General features: G+C 43.6%; 3 protein-coding genes across 3 annotated transcripts; 1 reads left to right on the top strand and 2 right to left on the bottom strand.

Moving 5' to 3' along the window:
• On the bottom strand, positions 2,938-3,924 carry LOC8073455. The gene is made up of 2 exons (XM_002441813.2): positions 3,783-3,924; positions 2,938-3,679 (listed from the first exon to the last, which is right to left on the bottom strand). Exon 2 carries the CDS (start codon positions 3,672-3,674, stop codon positions 3,279-3,281), a length of 396 nt encoding a protein of 131 aa, XP_002441858.1. The 5' UTR covers positions 3,675-3,679; positions 3,783-3,924; the 3' UTR covers positions 2,938-3,278.
• LOC110429837 lies at positions 11,836-13,036 on the bottom strand. Its single transcript, XM_021446509.1, has 2 exons — positions 12,440-13,036; positions 11,836-12,351 (listed from the first exon to the last, which is right to left on the bottom strand). Exons 1-2 carry the CDS (start codon positions 12,624-12,626, stop codon positions 12,128-12,130), a joined length of 411 nt encoding a protein of 136 aa, XP_021302184.1. The 5' UTR covers positions 12,627-13,036; the 3' UTR covers positions 11,836-12,127.
• On the top strand, positions 13,185-17,392 carry LOC8079841 (TLD domain-containing protein 1). Its single transcript, XM_002442789.2, has 8 exons — positions 13,185-13,594; positions 13,700-13,802; positions 13,899-14,006; positions 14,308-14,393; positions 14,774-15,012; positions 16,037-16,226; positions 16,559-16,742; positions 16,850-17,392. The coding sequence occupies exons 1-8, from the start codon at positions 13,533-13,535 to the stop codon at positions 17,153-17,155; spliced, it is 1,278 nt and encodes a 425-aa protein (XP_002442834.1). The 5' UTR covers positions 13,185-13,532; the 3' UTR covers positions 17,156-17,392.

Here is a 20,281-nt window from a genome sequence, read left to right as displayed (position 1 = left end):
AATAGCTAGCCAAATAGCTATCTATTAAGGACGCCCTAAGAGCAAGGTTAACAATAGAAGAGCCAACGCTTAGCTATGGAGTGTCTTTAATGGACTAACTTGGAGCTAGATAAATCAATTCAGGGGGTATTTGGTTCACCTAGCAGCTCCTAAATTTAGTCCCATTTAATTACTTTTTACCTAAACACTATAAATAAGTGGCACTAAATGACCTTTAGTCCTCTCTAGTCACTTTGGAGTGCCTAAAAGAGGCTTAAATCATTTAGGAGCAACTAAAGTTTAGGAGGACAAACCAAACAGAACCTTAATCAACCACTTAATAATACAAAAAACAAGAGACTAGTGTCGACTTAAGATTGTCTAGCACATTTCATGATGCATCCCTATTTCACACCACCATGCTCAAAGGTTGCTTATGCGGTCTCCCTCTCCTCCATTCGAGAGCCCTAAGAGTATCTCCAATGGGTCCTCTTTTCTCCTTTCTTTAAGGCCCATTTAGAGGGGCTCCTCTAGGCTATGACTCATTCACTATAGCAGCAGAGCCGGAAAGAGGTCTAAAACTGCTCCTTTTTCAGCTCCTAAGTCTCGTGTGGTTCATTTTTAAGGAGCAGGAGCTATTTTTATGTGCTATAGTATACTATAGTGTTCAACAATGCCTTATCAATTTTTGGAGCCACAATTGAAGCACCCTGAAGCCGTACCAAGCGAGACCTAAAATTAGCTTAAGGGGATGGTTGTACGCAGAAAACCTTGTACCCTTCTCTCTTCCTTTCTCTCGCCCGTTGATCGTGAAAAGCTTGACTATTAGTGCTTTGCGTTCACCCCATGACTTTGCGGTGTATCATCATAGCTTGGTGGCCAGCCCTCGCCATCGCGCGTAACCCTAGCGTGGTGGCATGGCCCTTGCCCTTGCCCACATTAGCTCATGACCAGTGCTCACTAGCCCCCATGGGGTGCCCGACACGATGGTGTTGCCACCGCCCGCCCTTACTTGTGCGATGTTCGGTGTGGAGGCATGGCCGGTCCTCGCCCTCTCGCCCATGTGATGCAACAATGTGTGGTGCGACAGTCATTTTCTAGCAAACAAGCACCAGCTGTAGATGTGGAGATCCAACGGTGGTCATTAGGGGAGAAAGGGGAATGAGAAAAAAAATCTTTGGTTCTTCTTATTTCTTTGAAGTATTGATGGTATGTATCAAGGGATCGAAAAAATTATAGGAAAAGGAGATGTAGAAGGTGGATTTGTTGGAGCCAATTTTTTTCTACCAAATTCTTCTATTACTGATTATAGGGAAATATAGCCGAGTTTTCTCAATCTTGTGGAGAGATGTTCAAATGAAGTTATAGAGAATAGTTATCTTCTACTTACCTATAAAAGCTTTTCATTTCATATTAGGGAATTTGGTGTTTCTACCCTGATTCCAAACCTCAATGATGATTTTACCCCTCCTTTTTTAACTTGGCGTTTTACCCTCATTATCTTTACATGAAGTCTCTATCTACCACTGCTTTGTAACACCGTTGGTAATGGTCGGATTAAATGGCCAAAAAAAGAAAAGAAAAGGCAGGTGGCCAAAAAAGGTAGAAAAATGCCCCTAGGGCCTTTTCCTAATCGGCAGAGTCGCATGACACGGTCTTTGTTTGCAAGCGGTTGCAAGCTTAGGGTTCGAGCAGCGTGCCTCCTTCTCCCTATTGCCCTCCCCATCTCCCCGTCCTCCTCAATCCTCGGCTCGTGCTCGCAGCGTCAGGGGCGCCGCACAGGTGGCTTCGGCTCTGACAGCTTCTCCAACGGGCGCCCTCGGTGGTGTGGCTGGGGCTCGCCTGCCGCCTAGCCCTACCTCTTCCTGGCCGCTTGGTTTACTAGTAGACTCATGAAACGGGGGGAGGCGAGTAGTGGTCTTTATGAGGAGATCGAGAGCTCAACCTCGGGTCGGCAATGGCGGTGACGGCGACAGATTTGGGCGCTTGAGTGAGAGAGGGAGCTTGGGAAGAGGTTTGGCGGCTGCAGCGCGATGAGAGGAGCTCGGGGCATCTCTTACAAGGGTAGATAGGGAGTGGTGGTGGACTGGTGGAACTCTGGCTGCGCACGTCAATGGCGGCCAGACTTGGCGTGCACAGGACGACTGGATCGAGCGTCGATTCAGCGAGCGCAAGTAGTAAGGTCAGTCTCAATGCATAGTTTCATAACACTGTTACCAAGACTATAAACTAGGTAACCGAGCCACAAGAGTTTCATAGGGATGAAACTTCTCTCTCATCTGATGGAACTCCTTCATTTAATGACCCTGCCAAGTCAGTAATTTTGCTTATGTGACACCCTATTTAATGTACATGACACTCCCATAAAACATACATTGAGACTAGCATAATAAGATTCACGGAGAAGGGCTTAGTCAACGTGGACTCGTGCTTCGATGCACGGTCATGGCAGATCAAGACCGAAGACGGCATAATAAAACAAGGGTAAAAATGCATAGGCAAAGTTGTCTTTTTTTCCAAAAATTAACAATGTTAGACAGGGGTAAAGTCTTCCTTTGTTTTGAAATCGCAGGGGTAAAATCACAAAGCTAAAAAAACAAGAGTAAAATCACGATTACACTTTAAAACAAGAGTAGAAACGTTTAAGCCCCTTTATATTATAATATACACTTTATCTAGGCCCACCATTATATATGCTCTCACAGGGCGTGTCTAATTAGATTAGTTATAAAATCATTATTATACGAGCTTGACTATAAAATCGTTACTGTACTTATTGAAATAGTAGTGCCACAACCCAAGACCCAGCTAGGTGGAGCTGTGGAGCAGCAAACAGGTGCAAGAGCACCGGAACAGAGAGAGTCGCATAGGCCAGCCACTAGGTTGCATGCACTGAGAACAGAGAGCACCAGCAGCTAGTAGCTCATAAACAGAGTACAGTAGGTTTTTGCATCTGCGGAGAGATAATTAAAGAGTTGATTCCCTTAGCTTGCAAATGTTTCTTCAGAGGATTACAACCGGAAACACCACCACAACCACAAGTCTCCACCACACATAATGAAAACAACTACCTACTCCAACTGCAGCAGCATCAAGCGAAGTTAACTAAGCTGCTGCTGCTACTACTACGTAGTACTAGCCTCCTCCTAATGAGGAAGGAAGGAAGGAAGGAAGGGGACACCCTGCTGTCCAGTGGATGATCCAACGGCAGTCAGTTCAGTTCGAGCTAGAGCAGCTGACCCTCCGTATGAGCATCCACTGGGCGCGCGGGCACATGCACGGTACACCGCCGCGTGGCTTCACTTGCGCTTGCCGCGCTGCTGCTGCTGCTTCTTGTCGCCGGCGGCGGCCTCGCTGGCACCACCGCCACCGCCACGGCCACCGGCCTCGCCGTGGAGGAGGTCCACCAGGCACGGCTGCTTGCAGTTGATGCAGGTCGGGTAATCCTTCTTGGCCACCATGCAGTACATGAGGCACCGCGTGCAGGCGCCGATCACCATCGGCGACTTGCCCCCGGGGCTGCCGCCGCCGCTCGAGCTCCGCCCGTCCGACGACACGCACGAGCTCGGCGACGACGAGTCGCTGTCGTCTTGCACGCCGCCGCCGTCCACCTCCATCCCCACCGGTGGGGACAGGTTCAGCTGCAGCTCCAGCCGAGTGCTCCTCACGCCGCTGCCGCCGTTGCCCCGGCTCATGGCACCTATATATATACATCAATTCATCACAGACACTGTCAAACTCTTACCACACAACCTATATAATATATACCAAAAACATGAGCAAGAACGAAGAACAGCTGTTACCTCAAACAAGCTTGGAGAATGGATGGATGCCCGAGAGGAGGAGGAGGAGATGGGAACAGGGAAGGAGATGAGCTTTGATGCGTTTGGTTGAGCGGCTAGGAGCCAAGTTATATAGGGCAGGCAGGGGGGGTGCCATTGTGTCAAGTAGGGGAGAGGTCAATGCTTCTCTTTACTTGGCATTAATGCAAAACAACAAAGCCCCCACGTCCCTCTTCTTCCTCCCCCTACTGCACCTCACTATCTCCTCCTTTCTCTCTCTCTCTCTCTCTCTCTCTCTCTCTCTCTCTCTCTCTCTCTCTCTCTCTCTCTCTGATCGGTGATCCTATCCTAGTCTGGAAGATCACAAAGCCAAGCCCCTGCGAGATTCATGCCTCCTCCAAGATCATGTTTTTTTCCTGAACTTTCCAAGATCATGTTTTACTAGACAAAAGATCTTCATAACTAAGGTTGTTGTATTTGTATTCAGCTGCTGGAATGCAACCGCAAACTGCTCTACTCTACTCTAATCTGTCCCAACATGCACGCCCTGCCTTTGAGAATCAGCAGCTGCAGTAAAAATGTAAAACAGAGACATCCATGGTGTATGAACTATGAAGTACAGTGTGAACTATGAAAGCAAGGGCAGCAATGCAATATCATCTTTCAGCAGCAAGCTCGAATTTACTCTTTCTTTGATGAGATTCTCCTTTCAATTTTTTTCGGGAGGGTCCTCTATGACTCCACCGTGCAGTGCAGTAGTGCTGGCAGGCAGTAGTACGTACCTGTGAGTAATTTTACACCATACTGTTGGCAGCAGCAGCTGCATATAGTTTTAGCACCTTGAATGCCCCCTTTATGGTGAGATTTATGGCCGCAGCAGCTGATCAAAGGGGCTTCTACTCTCCATCTAGAAAAGTAGTAAATGTGCATCGATGAGCCGCAGCTGCTTATGATGTGAACCAGTCGACGATCTTTAAATATTAGAGACATTTCAGGTAAATCTAAAGCCTTTCTTTCTCCATGTTAAAAATATGTATGCAGCCTGTGTGAAGGAAAAGAAAAGAAAAAGCCCATGCATTACCGAGCTATAGCATGCCTTTGCGGCCTAAATCCTTCAATGCCGTTCGCTCTGCTTCCATGCTTCACTTTTTGTGTCTCAAAGATGCAACTTGTGAAATGACATCTAACCAACAGGCATTTAGAACAGCGCTGCGTATTTATTTCCATCCTCCCTATCAAAGCTTTTTCGCCACTCTAGTAGTGAAAATGTAGCACTAATTTATTTCAAGGGAAACCAATTCAATTAAGTCAATTACTCTGGCCAGTTTAATCTGACGAAAAACCTCTAAGCATTGTAGGGTTGACTCGTAGTAGTACTGATTCTACTGTATGCCAGTCACAAAAAAAAGAGATTTTACTGTATACCTATGTTGATGAGTCACTCTATGAGCTACAGTAGCGATTCCCCCCCACCCCCCAAAAAAAAAACCCCCACCGATGGGACTCTTCAAGGCCTGTATTAATAGTCTTTTCCAAAAGAAAAGCATACACGGTGTTTAAGAGAAATTAAAAAAAACTTAGCAGACAAGGAGGATTTGGCCAAGGAAAGCCACTCAGAGCACAAAATAGGACAACACAGGTGCTCGACTCAACCTTAAGATCTCACTCAGTCGTTTAGTGCCCGATGTGCAGCAAAGTCTCGCTTCATCTTTATTCCGCTGAGGAGCACAAATGTCTGGTGAAGAATTTGTAGTTTAAAGGTGCCCACAAATAATGCAAAATTTGTCGTTTTGGAAACGAATCAAACAAGAGAGCTACATATTATATTAAAATAAAGCTCCTTCCGAACAATATAGCATAGCAACACGACCCCATAGGATCGAGCAACAACAACAACGAAAGTAAAATATGCCTAACAGAAAAGCATCAGCAAAACATCCTATTTCAGCTGGAGTTTAATTTGCATGTGTCCAGCTGATTCCCGAGATTTTCTGCACTATTATTTGTGGTTTTGGATACGTCCAGTCCAATCCTTCAATAAATTAGTACTGTGTATGATCTACTCTTTCCATCACCAGTTATTGGACTGTGACATTTTGATCAAGGAAAGTAGCTCAAGGAACCTGGTGCATGATTGAGGTGATCAGGAATTCAGGATGCATAACATACTGTAGAGACGAAAGTGCATTATGCCATCCAGCTGTTTTAAGCTTTGTTAGGCCCTGTTTAGATCTCATTCTCGTAGTGATTCTAGATGGTGAATCTAGATTCTAGGTAAAAACAGGGGTGTTTGGATTTCATTCTCTTGTGACTATTACCTTTGCACAGTGACAATCTACAAATAGTAGGTTTTGGCTAGATAGTTGAATTCTTATTCTAGAATCTCATTCTAAGATCTAAATGTCTAGATCTTACTCTCATTTTCCCACCTCATCCTCATGTTGAGATCCAAACAGTTTGCAACAGTAAGAACAAAACTCACCGGATTAGTAGTAACTCAGAAGGATTGGATGGATCCAGTCGAAACTGAAAAGAGTTGTCACACGACGATCCTGTTGTACTTCGGTCAGGACCAAGTTTAAGTTATCAACAGAGAAGACTGACCCCACAAACGGACCCACTCAAGGTCAAGGTTAGAACCTGGTATGGTCGACATGGCATTCCCCGAGAATGATTTTGCAATCGAGACCTCTCATCTGCTTAGGCTTTGTTTAGTTTCGAAAAGTGAAAAGTTTTCGAAGCACTTTCGTTTGTTTATGACAAATATTATCCAATCATCGACTAACTAAGATCAAAAGATTCATCTCGTGATTTACAGCTAAACTGTATAATTAGTTTTGTTTTTGTCTATATTTAATGTTTCATGCATGTGCCACAAGATTCGATGTGATGGGGAATCTTGAAAACTTTTTGGTTTTTAGAGTGAACTAAACAAGGCCTTAGTAATAAACCAAGTAAAGGACAGTTAGGTATTGAATTCTCATGCAGTAAAATCAGCTACAGTTGAAGCAGAGCACTTCAATGAGCTTTGGGCCTTGTTTAGTTCCGAAAAATTTTGGGAAATCGATACTGTAGCACTTTTGTTTGTATTTGACAAATATTGTCCAATTATGGACTAACTAGGCTCAAAAAATTCGTCTCGTCAATTTCGACCAAACTTTGCAATTAGTTTTTATTTTCGTTTATATTTAATACTCCATGCATACGTCTAAAGATTCGATGTGACGGGGAATGTGAAAAATTTTGCAAAATTTTCTGGAAAGTAAACAAGGCCTTGAATTACATGACAATTTTACCAGACAGACATATCGGAACGAAAATGTGAAACATCTGCATGTTAATTCAGACTTCAATACTTGACAGATATAGCCACAAATTACAGTTCATCAACATCTTTTAAACTTTATTCTTGATTATTCTATTGTGTTCGTTGTGTCTTAGGATACCTATTGTCTTACATTCTGCGGCACCCCAATCAATATATTGTCATTACTTAAAAACCCAGCAATCTCTAAGCTCCCCACTTCTTCAATATTTATAAGCTCTGTTCTGTGCATCACCGATAGTAGTCATGGATAGGCCAACACCACTAGCACTTAGTAAGTTGGCATCTGTCGTAGAAAATGTATATCTATCACCGGAAAGATGAGACATCTACATTGCAAGACTTGAGTGAACCGTGACATCAACATATTAATTGGGAATTCAAGGCTTGATAGATATAGCTACAAACAACAACAGTCCATAAATGTTTTTGAAACTTATGATAGCTTAACGATTTCTCTGTAGTTTGTTGTGTCTTAGGAAACCTTTTCTTACATCTTACTAGTACTACTACGGTATATAGTTTTCCAAACGGGCGGCCCGGCACGGCATGGCACGGGCACGGCCAGGCACGAGCACGGCAAGCACGGCGGCACGTCGTGCCGTGCCTGATAGTGCTAGCGTGCCGAAGTAACGGCCCAGGCACGGCACTATCAGGCAATAGCCGTGCCGTGCCGTGCCACCAAGCACGATGGCACGCCAGTGCGCGTGCCAGCCCAGGCACTAAATCGATTTGATCCCAGAAGCAATAATCAAAGTATGTAAAAGCTAAATTGGACACAAAAGACAATATTTAACATCAAATGATTAATTTAGGAGCTTGTGCAATGGCTGCCTCATTAAAAACCTACCTAGGTAAAACTCACCCTTGTGAGATAAAACCCTAGGCAGGAAAAGAGTACAACCAAGCTCCCTAATAGTTCAATGCTCTTATACCTACATCATTCATCACAGTTTTACAGTCCAAAGTTGTCATTTCACAGACCAAAAGTTCTTGCAGAAAGTAAATACTAAGGTAGATGAACTAGTGAACTAATCCTTCAAGCTTCTTGCTCCCAAGTCAGCCTCTCAGGATCCCAGCTGTCCACCTGATTAAGAACACAGTTAGAACTAGTTAGCAACTGTAAAAGAAGAACAAAGAAGCACTAGTTAGGACTAAGCAGTTACCTTGGCAGCTGACAGCTGGAGCACTAATCAAGATAGAGATTTTCAAATTCATCTTCAAGCTCCTTGTCCTCCACATTGTGTTGCAGCCTTGCCTCTGCCAACTCCCAGTCCTTGATGCATGTTAGCCACTCCACCGTCTCCGACTTGAGTCTCCTCCGCCGCTCTTCGATGATCCTGCCAGTCATACTAAACATAGATTCTGAAGATATTGTAGAAACAGGAACAGTTAAGATGTCTTTAGCCATGATGGACAACACAGGATATGTCAGTTTGTGCTCATGCCACCATCTTAAGATGTCAAACTCATCATGCAGCTGGTTAACAGTGTCACAGTCCAAGTATGAGACAAGTTCAGAAGAACTAGCAGCTGCTGTAGAAGTAGCAGCATGCAACAAAGCAGTAGCAGATGTATCTCTGGACAAATTAAGACTAGAATGGAGCAGTGAACTGCCCCCACCAGAGGAACTGGAATCATCATCATAGATTTCATCCCAAGCAGACCTTTTTTTACCAGAGAGGTTTTGAGGGACAGTCCTCCTCAACCTAACATCTCCAAACTTCTCCTCATACTTGTTACATCAGTGAGCCTAGCTCTAGTTCCAACCTGGTAAGCATTATAATCTGTGCTGGTAAGGTTCATCAACCTCCTAAGCACTTTTGCAAAACCCCTCATCTTAGCTCTAGGGTCCAGAATGAATGCAAAAGAATACAACAAAGGTATGTCTCTCCAGTACTTATTATACTTATCTATCATAGGTTGAACCACAGGTCTGATGTGGCTATCATTAGCATAATGCTGCAAGTGTATAGCAATCCTAACAAGATAATGAATCATAAGAGGTGATGTAGGATAGTAAACACCAGACAATGCAACTGTAGCATCATAGAACAATTCAAGAAATTTCAAAACTTTGTCAGCAACATCCCAATGCTCCTCAGTAAGCAACAAACCATCTTCAGTTCTAGGATAATTAGCATGAATGAAAGTAGTGAAAGACTCTTTATGAGGAAATAAATGCTTAAGCATCAAATATGTAGAGTTCCACCTTATGTCCATGTCCAATCGAAACTTTTTAGGCCTGAGGCCTGATGCAATGCACAATCTTTTATATGCAGCAATTCTCACATTAGATGAGTTCATAAAAGATATAGCACTTCTAAATACTTCAATCAAAGGCTTAAGAACATCAAGTGCCTCTTTAACAATCAGATTAATAATGTGACATGCACAGCGTTGATGTAAGAAAATAGAACTAATAGCACTATCATTCAATGCACTTTCATTTGGATCTTCTGAAGGAACTTGAATACCAAGATAATGAGACAATATAGGTCTAAGCTTAAGCATGGCATAACAATTAGATGAAGCATTATCTAAAGTAACAGAAAACACTTTTTGAAGCACACCATACTCAGAAAGAACAGATGCAACTCTATCTGCAATGTTTTGTCCAGAATGCTTACAATAAATAAGAACAAGACCAAGCACCCTCTTCTCTATTTGCCAATCAGGGTTAATGTAATGAGCAACAACACTAAGATAGTCTTCTTTAGCTTTTCCAGACCATATATCAGATGTAAGGCACACAGTTAACAGCATCAGAAGAAAGCAACTCTATCAGCTTAGCCTTTCTTTCAGTAAAGAGTTTGGCCAAGTCCCTAGTTGTGGTTTGTGTAGAGACAGCAACAAACTTAGGGTTATGAGCATTTTTTATATATTCCTCAAATACAACACACTCACCAAAACTAATAGGAACATCTACTGTAGCAAGCAGTCGACAGAGTTCAGTACGAGCACGAGCAGGACAGTAATCCCAATTACGCATAGAACCATCAGGATTAAAAGAGATCTGAGACTGACTATAACCCCTAATTTTCTCACGCCTCTTAGGACATTTGTATCTGTGACGACGAAGATGGCCAGTGCCTATAGCAGATCTACCATCATACTGCGTATTGCAGTGGATGCAGACAGCGTCATACCTGATTTGCTTACCTTTGGGGCCAGGTTTGAAGAGCTTCTTGAAATCAAGCCCGACATCAGAAGTGGAGGGGCGTGATACCTCGTCGGCGTTGTTCTCAGCTCCTTGTTCTTCGTCTTCTCCATCAGCAAGGTTGACCGGATCCTCTGCTCCGCCTCCGGCTCTAGCTTCTGGGCCGAGGCCGAAGAGCTCTTCCAATTCTTCGTCGCGCATGTCGTCGTCTTCTTCGGTTCCAGGGAGGTCGCGCATCCTCTCTTGCTCTTCATACACAGCAGTAGCACTAGCTTCTTCAGAGACAGAGAGGGGCCTCGACGGCCCTAGCCTCGAGCGACTGTCAAAAACAAAACAACGAAACAAAAAAAGAGATTAGCATAAGAATAAAGGAATATGAAAAGGAAGAACTAGGACCTAGGGTTAGGGTTTACCTCGACGACGCCGGAGGTGGAGAAGCCTCGGCTGCGACTCCGAGCAACAGCGGATCGGCAGATCTGGAGCGAGAAGAAGACAAAGTCACAGATTTGGAGTGGAGAGAGGCAGAGAGAGGAAGAAGAAGTCACTGGAAGCTTACGGCTTACCTGGTCCTTCGAAGCTCCGGCGACTGCGAGGCCCCGGCCCGTGCCTCTGCCGCTGCCGGCGGGCGAAACGCGGCGGTGGGAGAGACGCCGGTGATCCGCCGTCGCCTTGAGGCATGGTTCTCCCCTCCATTCCCCTTCGCCATAGCTTACGAACGTCGAACGGAGAACCAAAGAGGCAGAGACTCAGAGAGGACAGAGGAGGAGAGGAGAGACCGAGAGAGGACGAGAAGACTCGCGTCGCACGGCGGCCGGGTGAAATGAATGAGGGTTAGGGGATGTGAGGGGAGTGTGGCCGGCGACGCCTTTTATACATCCCTCCAACCGGCTTTGATCCAACGGCTGCAATTCATTAGGGTTACAGATCGGACGGCTGGTATTTTATGAGCCGTGCCGCTAGCGGGTCAGGCTAAATTCCGTGCCGTGCCTCGTGCCAGCCCACGGGCTGGATTCTCGGCCCAGGCACGGCCCATTAGCGTGCCGTGCCAGGCACGGGCACGGTGCTAGCGTGCCTGGGCCGTGCTCGGGCCGTGTTTTTTCGGGCCGTGCCCGTTCCAGCCCAGCGGGCCTGGCCCGTCTGGAAAACCATATAATCCATATCTTGGCATCACAAAAAAGTTCTAAAAATTATGCCCTCCAAGACGAATCACTCCAACATTTATAAGGTCTGATGTGCATCTCTGCCAGCAGCACCATCGGCCATGGATTGTGAGTCCGTCCGATGCTAGCACTTAGGCCCTGTTTAGATTGGAGATAAAATTTTTTTGATGTCACATCGGATGTGTGGGAAGGATGTCGGGAGGGGTTTTTAGAAACTAATAAAAAAACAAATTACATAGCTCATCAGGAAACTACAAGACAAATCTATTAAGCATAATTAATCTATCATTAGCACATGTGAGTTACTGTAGCACTTAAGGCTAATCATGGATTAACTAGGCTTAAAAGATTCGTCTCACGTTTTTCAATCAAACTGTGTAATTAGTTTATTTTTTTTATGTATATTTAATGTTCTATGCATGTGTCCAAAGATTCGATGGGATGGATGAAAAAATTTTAGGTGGGGAACTAAACAGGGCCTTAAAAGTTGGCATCTTTCCTCAAAATGGGCAACGGCCTTTATGAGGCCAGAGCTATAAAGACGGGTATTGAAAAAAAAAGAAAAAAAAAGGAAGAAGAAGCTGTTTAAATCTTTGACCAGAAAGGTTGAATTAATCCAGCAGCCAGTACTGCCGTGGGTGATCAAATCGCATTGATATCTCTCCAACCCAAGTACAAAGAACTCAAGGAAATAAGGGAGTACTACAGTCCATGAAAACAATCAATACATGATGGAACAGATGCCCCTTAAGATATGTACTACTACAGTGTAATAAACGTTAAGGGAATTCTGGCACTTTATTTCTTGTGAAATTTTACTCTTCTGATAAATGTGTACCACAGACAGCTGAGCTTGTGCAAGATGACTAGATGAGTATGAATAACCACATGGCAATGTCATAAAGCATAGAGACCCTAGAAGATTAGAACCCATTGCAAGAATATCTGCAATAAGAAACAGCTAAATATAGCAGCAATCATTTCAGTACACAATCAAGATAGCTGAATTTTTTTTTTTCAATTTTGCTAATACCTTGACTCTGGTGTGAACGAAGGGGCCAAGAACGTTCAGGAGATCCTGGAGCTGCAGGTGATCGCTTGCGGTCCCATGCATCCGAGATTCCGAGTATTGGGCAGATATCCTGGAGCGCGGTAGTCAGGCACCGGCGGCGTCTCCGCGTCTGCTGCTGGCCCTCCAGGTCCCTGTGGAGGGCAGACATCCCTTGTCCCTTCCCTTCACGGACTAGTCGAAACGGGAATAGGCTCAAACACGAGTTAAGGTGGCTAGTTGCCACAGGGTAAGCTGCTGCTGGCGACAAGCCGAGAACTCCTGCTGCTTAGCTGGGTTCTCCGGCCTCGGCATTTCGTCGAACAAGGTGCGGGCAAGCCGGCATGGCCAGGACCACGTTGAGAAGCCTTGGAGGACAGGCGCTGGATCACCGGCGCCTGTAGTACCTAGTCATTGTTGCTTGTGGTGGGTCACCTCTCCCTTGCTCGCGCTCCCCGAGAAGTGCATCCAGCGGCTCGCCCGCGCCGGTGCACGCCGTCGGCGGCGCGCCACGCGCCACAACCACAACCGCCACCGACGCCTCCGGCCCAAGAAGCGGCCGCCCCTCGTTACTATTTGGGCTGGGCTACCAGAAATTAGGCCTCCAGGTGAAAAGGCGAGAAAGCGAAAAGCCCATCAAGCGAAGGCGTCCCTTGGTGACGCGAGGGGCCGTCCAGTGACACCAAACGGAAAAGAATAAATAAAATCTTTCAAAAAGAGGGAAAAAATGGGGGAAAAAAAAATCACAGAGGCCTTGTTTAGTTCAAAAATTTTTGCAAAACAGGCACTGTAGCACTTTCGTTTGTTTTTGACAAATATTGTTCAATCATGGAATAACTAGGCTCAAAAGATTTGTCTCATCAATTCCGACCAAATTATGTAATTAGTTTTTATTTTCGTATATATTTAATATTCTATGCATACGTCTAAAGATTCGATGTGACGGGGAATCTAAAAAATTTTGCAAAATTTTTTGGAACTAAACAAGGCCAGAGTTCAATTGGCAGTTGCTGAGCCTGCCTGAGCGCGCTCGGACGTCGCCGACGGGCAAGCCGTGGCCCCGCTTCCGCCGGCGGCGATGGGCAACTCGCAGGCTTCGCCGGCGTCCGCCTCCAGCTCCCGCTTCGTCATGGCCTCGAGGTACCACTACCCCACTAACAGCTTGCCTGCCACCTCCATCGCGACGGCGATTCGCAAACCTTTGCTTGTCTGGTGATCTCACCACCGGGACACGCTTCGTCGCAGGGCCTTCTCGAAGCAGGAGCTGGACGGCCTCCGCGGCCTATTCACCTCCCTCGCGGCGCAGTCGCAGACCAGCGGCCGCGCCATCTCACGCTCCGTCTTCCTCGTGAGCACCGCACGCGCATTCGCTCCTTTGAATCGGGGCCTGGATCTGGCTGGATCTGGACTACGATTTCTGACGGGTTTGGCTCTATTTGCGCAGGAGTACTATGGGGTGCGGGGGCCATTAGGCGACAGGCTGTTCCAGTTGGTGGCGAAGGAGAGTGGCGGCAGCGATGGGGTCACGTTCGAGGATTTGATCATCTCCAAAGTTAGTGCTCCACTCAGTTCGATCCACTCTGTTGTTCATTTAGTTGTCGCGAGCGAGGGTAGAGTGATGTGTTGGTGCCTGGTGGAATTGATCGAAGTTAAGATCGGGACATGGGCAGTTGGTCACATGGGTGCAATATTGCTCAGTAGATTAGGCTTGGGCTGTTGAGTTTTCTGATAAGAATGGCTATACCACTAGTGCTTTGATCCAATGAGATGCTTCATTGTGAGCTTTTAAGATTTTGTATGTAATACTTTGTATGTATTCTATAGTTTGACACCCTTTTCTTTGTTGCATGTAGGCAACATATGGAAGGGGAACTCGAGATGAGGTTGATGAATTCATTTATCAACTATGTGATGTCACAGGAGATGGTGCCTTAACAAGGTATTGCTCGAGAGAAATTATTTTCTTCTCATACATTGGTGTCTCATGTGTGTGAATCGGTGTCCTTTGCTAAGTTGATTTAATAGTTGATAGTTGAATGCTTCAAATTTGAAAATTACCTCAAACAAAGGGATTAAAAAGGGCAGGTGATGTCAATGAGGTTTCTGGCTACCATTGGGCCTATGCATTCCGGTCACATGTTTTAGATTGTTCTTTCACTGGGCGGTATTGTCCAAGATGAATTTGTTTGCATTTAGAAGAACCCATACTTCTTGTTTAACAAACCTTGTGATTTATTGTTTGTTTGGGATTTTTTTATTCAGCATTTTAGGCGTTAATTGGTATTTACTCTTGCATTTACCCCTCACGTGCACTGCCAGGTCTGATTTGGAATCTGTCTTGGCATCCGTTCATGAAACTGTATTTGCAGTGAAGAAGGAAGTCGTGGAAGGTTCCAACAACAGACCATTTGAAGCATTCCTCAACTCGGCAGTACTTTCAGAGGATGCTGAAGCGGTCTCAGAGAAGTCTATGTCATTATCAGACTTTAGGAACCTGTGCATTCTCTTGCCATCATTGAGGAAGTTCCTTGGAAATTTGTTGATGCCCCCTGATTCAGGTTTATCTCATTCTTGCGATTCTGTTAGTATTCCTAAGCAGCATTTCCATCATTTTTTATAACAAAATAATCAGACCCATCTGATGCTGTAGGAGTTGGACTGATATTTTTTGTCAGGTCGTTCCTCATTAGTCTTCAAATCTAGGAATTTACACCATTGATATCTGAGCGAAGTTGTTGCACTATTCTCTCAAAAAAGTTTATGCACTTACTCTACAGCTGGAGTGTTAGGAATAAGCTCATAAACCTGTACAAAAGGATGTAGATGTGATCTTACATCTAAGAAATTTGTCATGCACATAGCTATGTGAAAAATACAAGACATAGAGTCGAAGAACTTATACTATTTTCTTGAAAAAATGGGATCCATACTACATTGACTATTCCTCTAAAACTTGTACCATAAGTAGTAGAAGTAGAAGTTATTATGGAACCACTGCTTTCTAAGTCTCAAAACCATATCGAATCAAATAGTCTTGAAGCATACTGTTTTCACCTCCTACAAACATTTGAGTCCTCTTTCTGAAGCATGCCTCATTCTCAACCATACTTTTATGCCTGGATTAATAGCAGATACAGACATATGTTTTTCTGAGTTTCAGAAAGATGCTAATATGTCTGTTCAAGTCATAAATAATGTAATTTAATATACAAATGAAATAAGTAAATGTGCTAACTATAGTGAATTTGATATTTTCTTACTAGATTCCACAACGACACCAATTAGAACTAATATGTTATTTGGCTTAGTGTTTTTTATGTGCTTCCTAGATTCAGTTATTAGGACATTTCCTAGATATGGTGCTTGTGCTGCATGAGTGCCAGCTTTTCTCACTTGTGTCATTTCACACTCTTGCCTCTTCATTCTGAAGCAATTTCAATCGGTTCTACTTCTGCTTCTGCACATGCTGTCTATAGTTGTACGCTTATACATCTAGCATGTTTATTAGCATTTGAGCAGTTTAAATGACTAACGTACATGATATATCATGTCATGTTTTTGCTGACATTATTTCATTTGTAGGTAGACCAGGGTTTGAAGTACCACTGCTTCATTATCCTGAAAACATCTCCACTGATTTGCTGCTTCTAAATAAAGAGTATGCCTGGCATATTGGAGGAGGCTTTTCCCAAAATGAGGTGCAAGAGTGGAAGCTTTTATATCACAGTTCTCTTCATGGACAAAGCTTCAACACTTTTTTAGGCAAAGTAACGTGAGTACTCCTCAATTTTGTAGATCTGCTGGAGTGAAAGCCCCATTTTTAAAACTTTATTCATAATTATAAAGACGTGTTACTATATATGCATATGGCATAATGAAACTAAGTTCCATCCTCATGATATGATTTCAATTACTTTTCTTTGTCTGCTTAGCGGCCACATTGATGCCAATTGTCATTTCTAATAATGGGCACAAACATGACAATTTTACAACCTATCCTCATGATTCAAGAGAGTCCTTATGCTTGCCCTATCACTGCTCATATTTTTCATCTGAATAATTTTGGACCTATATATGTCCTTGGATATGTTTCTTGTTTTATAGGAATGGAGATGCCCAGACTGTTCTGATTGTTAAAGATAGAGAAGGATCAATTTATGGTGGATATGCATCACAGCCTTGGGAAAGGCACAGTGATTTTTATGGTGACATGAAGACATTCCTCTTCAAATTATATCCTCAAGCATCCATTTTCCGCCCTACTGGAGCAAACAGGAATTTGCAATGGGTATGTTGTGCTCTGTATGACATATCTCCTTATTTTAATTTCTTCACTGTTTGTGTTACTACTAATATAAATAAAGGGTAGTTTACATCATTAGCTTATTTTGGCAGTGTGCTATAAACTTCAGCTCTGAGAACATACCCAATGGTATTGGATTTGGAGGGCAGCCACATCATTTCGGACTCTTTTTATCTGCAAATTTCGATCAAGGGCACTCATTTACTTGTAGCACGTTTACCAGCCCTCCCCTTTCAAAGACAAATAGGTTCAGGCCAGAAGTCATTGAATGTTGGGGTATACAAATGAGAGGAGCACAAGATGAAAAACTGGAGCTAGTCAAGGGGACAGTCCTCGAGAGATTCAAGGAGGACCGGAACATGCTGAAGATGGTTGGTTTGGCAAATGCGAGTGATTGACAGAGGATCACAATGATGTACATGTTTGAGAGCCTGTACAGCACATGTTTATAAGAACAGTCCATCCTGAGACCATGTCTTTGTGTTCTACTGTTCATATATTGCTTTAGTTGAAATTTGCCACTCAAAATATCCATTTGATCCACACTTTGTAACAATTTACCTACTTTTGTCCCCAGACGTGAAGGACAGACGAGCTAATGATATGTTTGATCTTAGAAATGACATGGTATATCATGAGTTCATCTCATTAACTTCAGTGGGATGACTTTATCCCTTTTGTCGTACTAATGTGCTTGTGAGGATGAAGTAGTGATGGATCAAACAAAACTAAAATATGACAAAGGTAATGGATGATCTTATTCTTCAAACTAAACACCATGTAATCCATGTCAATGCTCCCTAACTTTGCTTGACATCCATGTCATGTGCTTAAAAACCCTAGTGATGAATAATACTCTCTCTATCACTAAAAGCTTTAACTCCTAGAATCCGTGTCAGTCAAACTTTTTTTAAGTTTGACCAACTTTATAGAAAAGAACATCAATATCTATGACATAAAATAAGTATCTTATGAAAATATATTCTATGATAAATCTAATGTATTAATTTAGTAATATAAATTTTAGCGTTTTTTTCTAGAAATTAAGTCAAAGTTTTAAAAGTTTGATTTAGGACAACTCTTAAAGTTGAAGTTTTTAGGGACAGAGGGGGTAACAACTTGTAATCCATGTTATAATGCTCCCAAATTTTGCTTGACATTCGTGTGATGTGCTTTAAAACTCTAGTTAGGAATAATAACAACTTGAGCGACTTGAGAATACCATTTGAGGATTTTGGTGTTTTCTCTTGCAATGTTTTCAAAACCTTTGAAAATAAATTTTTGAAAAGAAGTTGGATGATAATATATGAAGACCATCCCTTCTCTCAATCACCGGAGGCAAGATAAGAATGGTATAAGTCTCGTAGGAATGAATAAGAACATTGGATTGTGCATATGGTATCGCTAGAGGCAATATAAGAGTGGGCTGGCCAAGTGCCCCAACATCAATTACTAGGTTTCAGGACTTGTTCCTTGAACAAGGGGGCAAAGAAGAGCACGAGATAGTGTGGTGGATGATGGCGGCTCTGAGGTGGTCGCTATGAAAAACTAGAAACGACTTAGTTTTTTCTAACATTGTGGTTAAATTGCCTAAACATGCTTACAAATCTCTCGATTTTATGAAGCAGTGGATCAAGCTAGCAAGAAAGGATGGAGCAAAGAAGGAAGCGGCGGTGGAGAAGTTGGTGACAGGGATGGAGCGCTGGTGACCTGTGCTTAATGCAAACGCTCGCTGTCATGTGTTCTTTTGTTTTACGGCCCAAGTTTCTGTAAGGTTGTAAGGTTCTATGTTTCTGGCTTTAAGTAAGACCGACTCCAACAGCCAAGACCTAAACCGAAGACCCATTCTACACTTTGGGTCATGCACAACAAATCCATAGCGAACCCAAAAGTGCGATTCTCCAACAGCCAGTACCCAAAAGCAAAAACCTGTCCCTATCTCTCCCCCACGTTGCCTGTTCCCTTCCGTGTCTGCCCTGGCGCCGCCCGTCCCTCTCTGCCACTCTACTCAGCTCCGCCCACACTCTCTCTCCCCTCCCTGGTTGAGCACGGCGCCCTCCTCCGCGGCCAGCCCGCCGCACGCCACCTGCCCCTGCAGCCACGCGCGACCTGCTCCAAGATCAAGTAAAGGCGGTGCTGCTGGTGGTCCTCGAGCTCCTAGATCCGGTGAAGGCAAACCAGGTGAGGAACGCCGGCGGCGGAGCGTGGGTTGGGGACGGTAGAGGCTTCTTCCTCCTCTCCCTTTTCTCTCTGCAGGAGGGCACGGCGCCTCGCCGGCTCGCAGACGGGCGTGGTGCAGGTAGTAGGCCGCGAGGGAGACGCTGGAGATTTGCGGACCGTGGAGAGATGCGAGGCATATTTGGGTAGCGTTCAGGCTGATACGCAAAATGCATCCTGTATTTGGGTCACTCGTTGGAGAGGATTTCTAGATAGACAAACCACTATGAGCGAGGTATTTTGGGTTTAGGTCTCCTTATTGGAGACAGTCTAAGGGTCCTAGGTCAGTCCTAGGTCAGGGGTTGTTCGTAGAAGATTTTTTGTTTCTATCTGCACAAGGAGGTTGCAGTCTCGTGGACTTTTTGAACTCGTGCATTGTAAGCCGATAGCCCCGGTAAAAACATCTTTTAAGCTTTCAATATAAGCTGAGAAATGCCTTTGGTCGAAAGAGGCAAGATAAGAGTGGTAGAAGTCTAAGGGAATTGAATAAAAAAACATTGGATTTGTGCACATGGGAATTGACAGTGATGTAACTTTTGATCTGTCAAGCCTTTGCATTTAGGGCTTGTTTGCTTGCTGCCCTCAGAAAATTGCATACTCCCTTTATGACAGCGATACAGTTTTCAAAGTCCAACTTTGGCTCCTTATTTTTATAAAAATATTTATCAAAATGTGGTATATGTGTATTTTTATGAAAGTATTTTTCAAGACAAATCTATTCATATGGTTTTTATATTTTTAAACTCTAACTTAAAAGTTATTTATAATTTATATTTCCAATGTTTGACCCTAATCTTGTCCAAAACGACTTTCTTTATTTTTTTTGTGAACATAAAACGACTTTCTTTATAGGTATGGAGAGAATAAATTTGTGAACCAACGTGTTTTGTAATAAATATATTGTGCACAAATACCAAGAATAGCAAATAAGTAATAGTAGTAGTATAAAAGGCTATATCATTAATAATGTTATTGTATATTGTTAATTTATCTAAAAACTGCTCCACATTTTTATTAGTACAAAGTGAGATTAAATCTGAGTTGCACACTTCATAACTCAAATTGCACGGCTAAAGCTCGAGTCCTGCTTATGGGCAATGACAAATTCTTGGTTAGGACAATAAGATAGGCAGAAACTAGTTTGTGACCGACGAAATCCAAAACTTGTACGAATTATATGGACATACCCAAAGTTTGGGCCTTGTTTAGTTCCGAAAATTGAAAACTTTTCGGTACTGTAGCATTTTCGTTTGTTTGTGACAAATATTATCCAATCATGGACTAACTAGGATCAAAAGATTCGTCTC

This window comes from Sorghum bicolor, chromosome 8, assembly GCF_000003195.3.
Source record: "Sorghum bicolor cultivar BTx623 chromosome 8, Sorghum_bicolor_NCBIv3, whole genome shotgun sequence".
Classification (NCBI taxonomy): domain Eukaryota; kingdom Viridiplantae; phylum Streptophyta; class Magnoliopsida; order Poales; family Poaceae; genus Sorghum; species Sorghum bicolor.
The sequence above is the reverse complement of the archived record's forward strand: the minus strand, read 5'-3'. Positions and strand labels throughout refer to the sequence as shown.

Coding starts and splice junctions, on each gene's coding strand:
- LOC8073455 (XM_002441813.2), bottom strand. CDS start 3,674: ATGAGCCGGGGCAACGGCGGCAGCGGCGTGAGGAGCACTCGGCTGGAG.
- LOC110429837 (XM_021446509.1), bottom strand. CDS start 12,626: ATGTCTGCCCTCCACAGGGACCTGGAGGGCCAGCAGCAGACGCGGAGA. Junction 12,352..12,439: donor TCGTTCACACCAGAGTCAAG/GTATTAGCAAAA, acceptor TTCTTATTGCAG/ATATTCTTGCAATGGGTTCT.
- LOC8079841 (XM_002442789.2), top strand. CDS start 13,533: ATGGGCAACTCGCAGGCTTCGCCGGCGTCCGCCTCCAGCTCCCGCTTC. Junction 13,803..13,898: donor TCTCACGCTCCGTCTTCCTC/GTGAGCACCGCA, acceptor CTATTTGCGCAG/GAGTACTATGGGGTGCGGGG. Junction 15,013..16,036: donor GTTGATGCCCCCTGATTCAG/GTTTATCTCATT, acceptor TTTCATTTGTAG/GTAGACCAGGGTTTGAAGTA.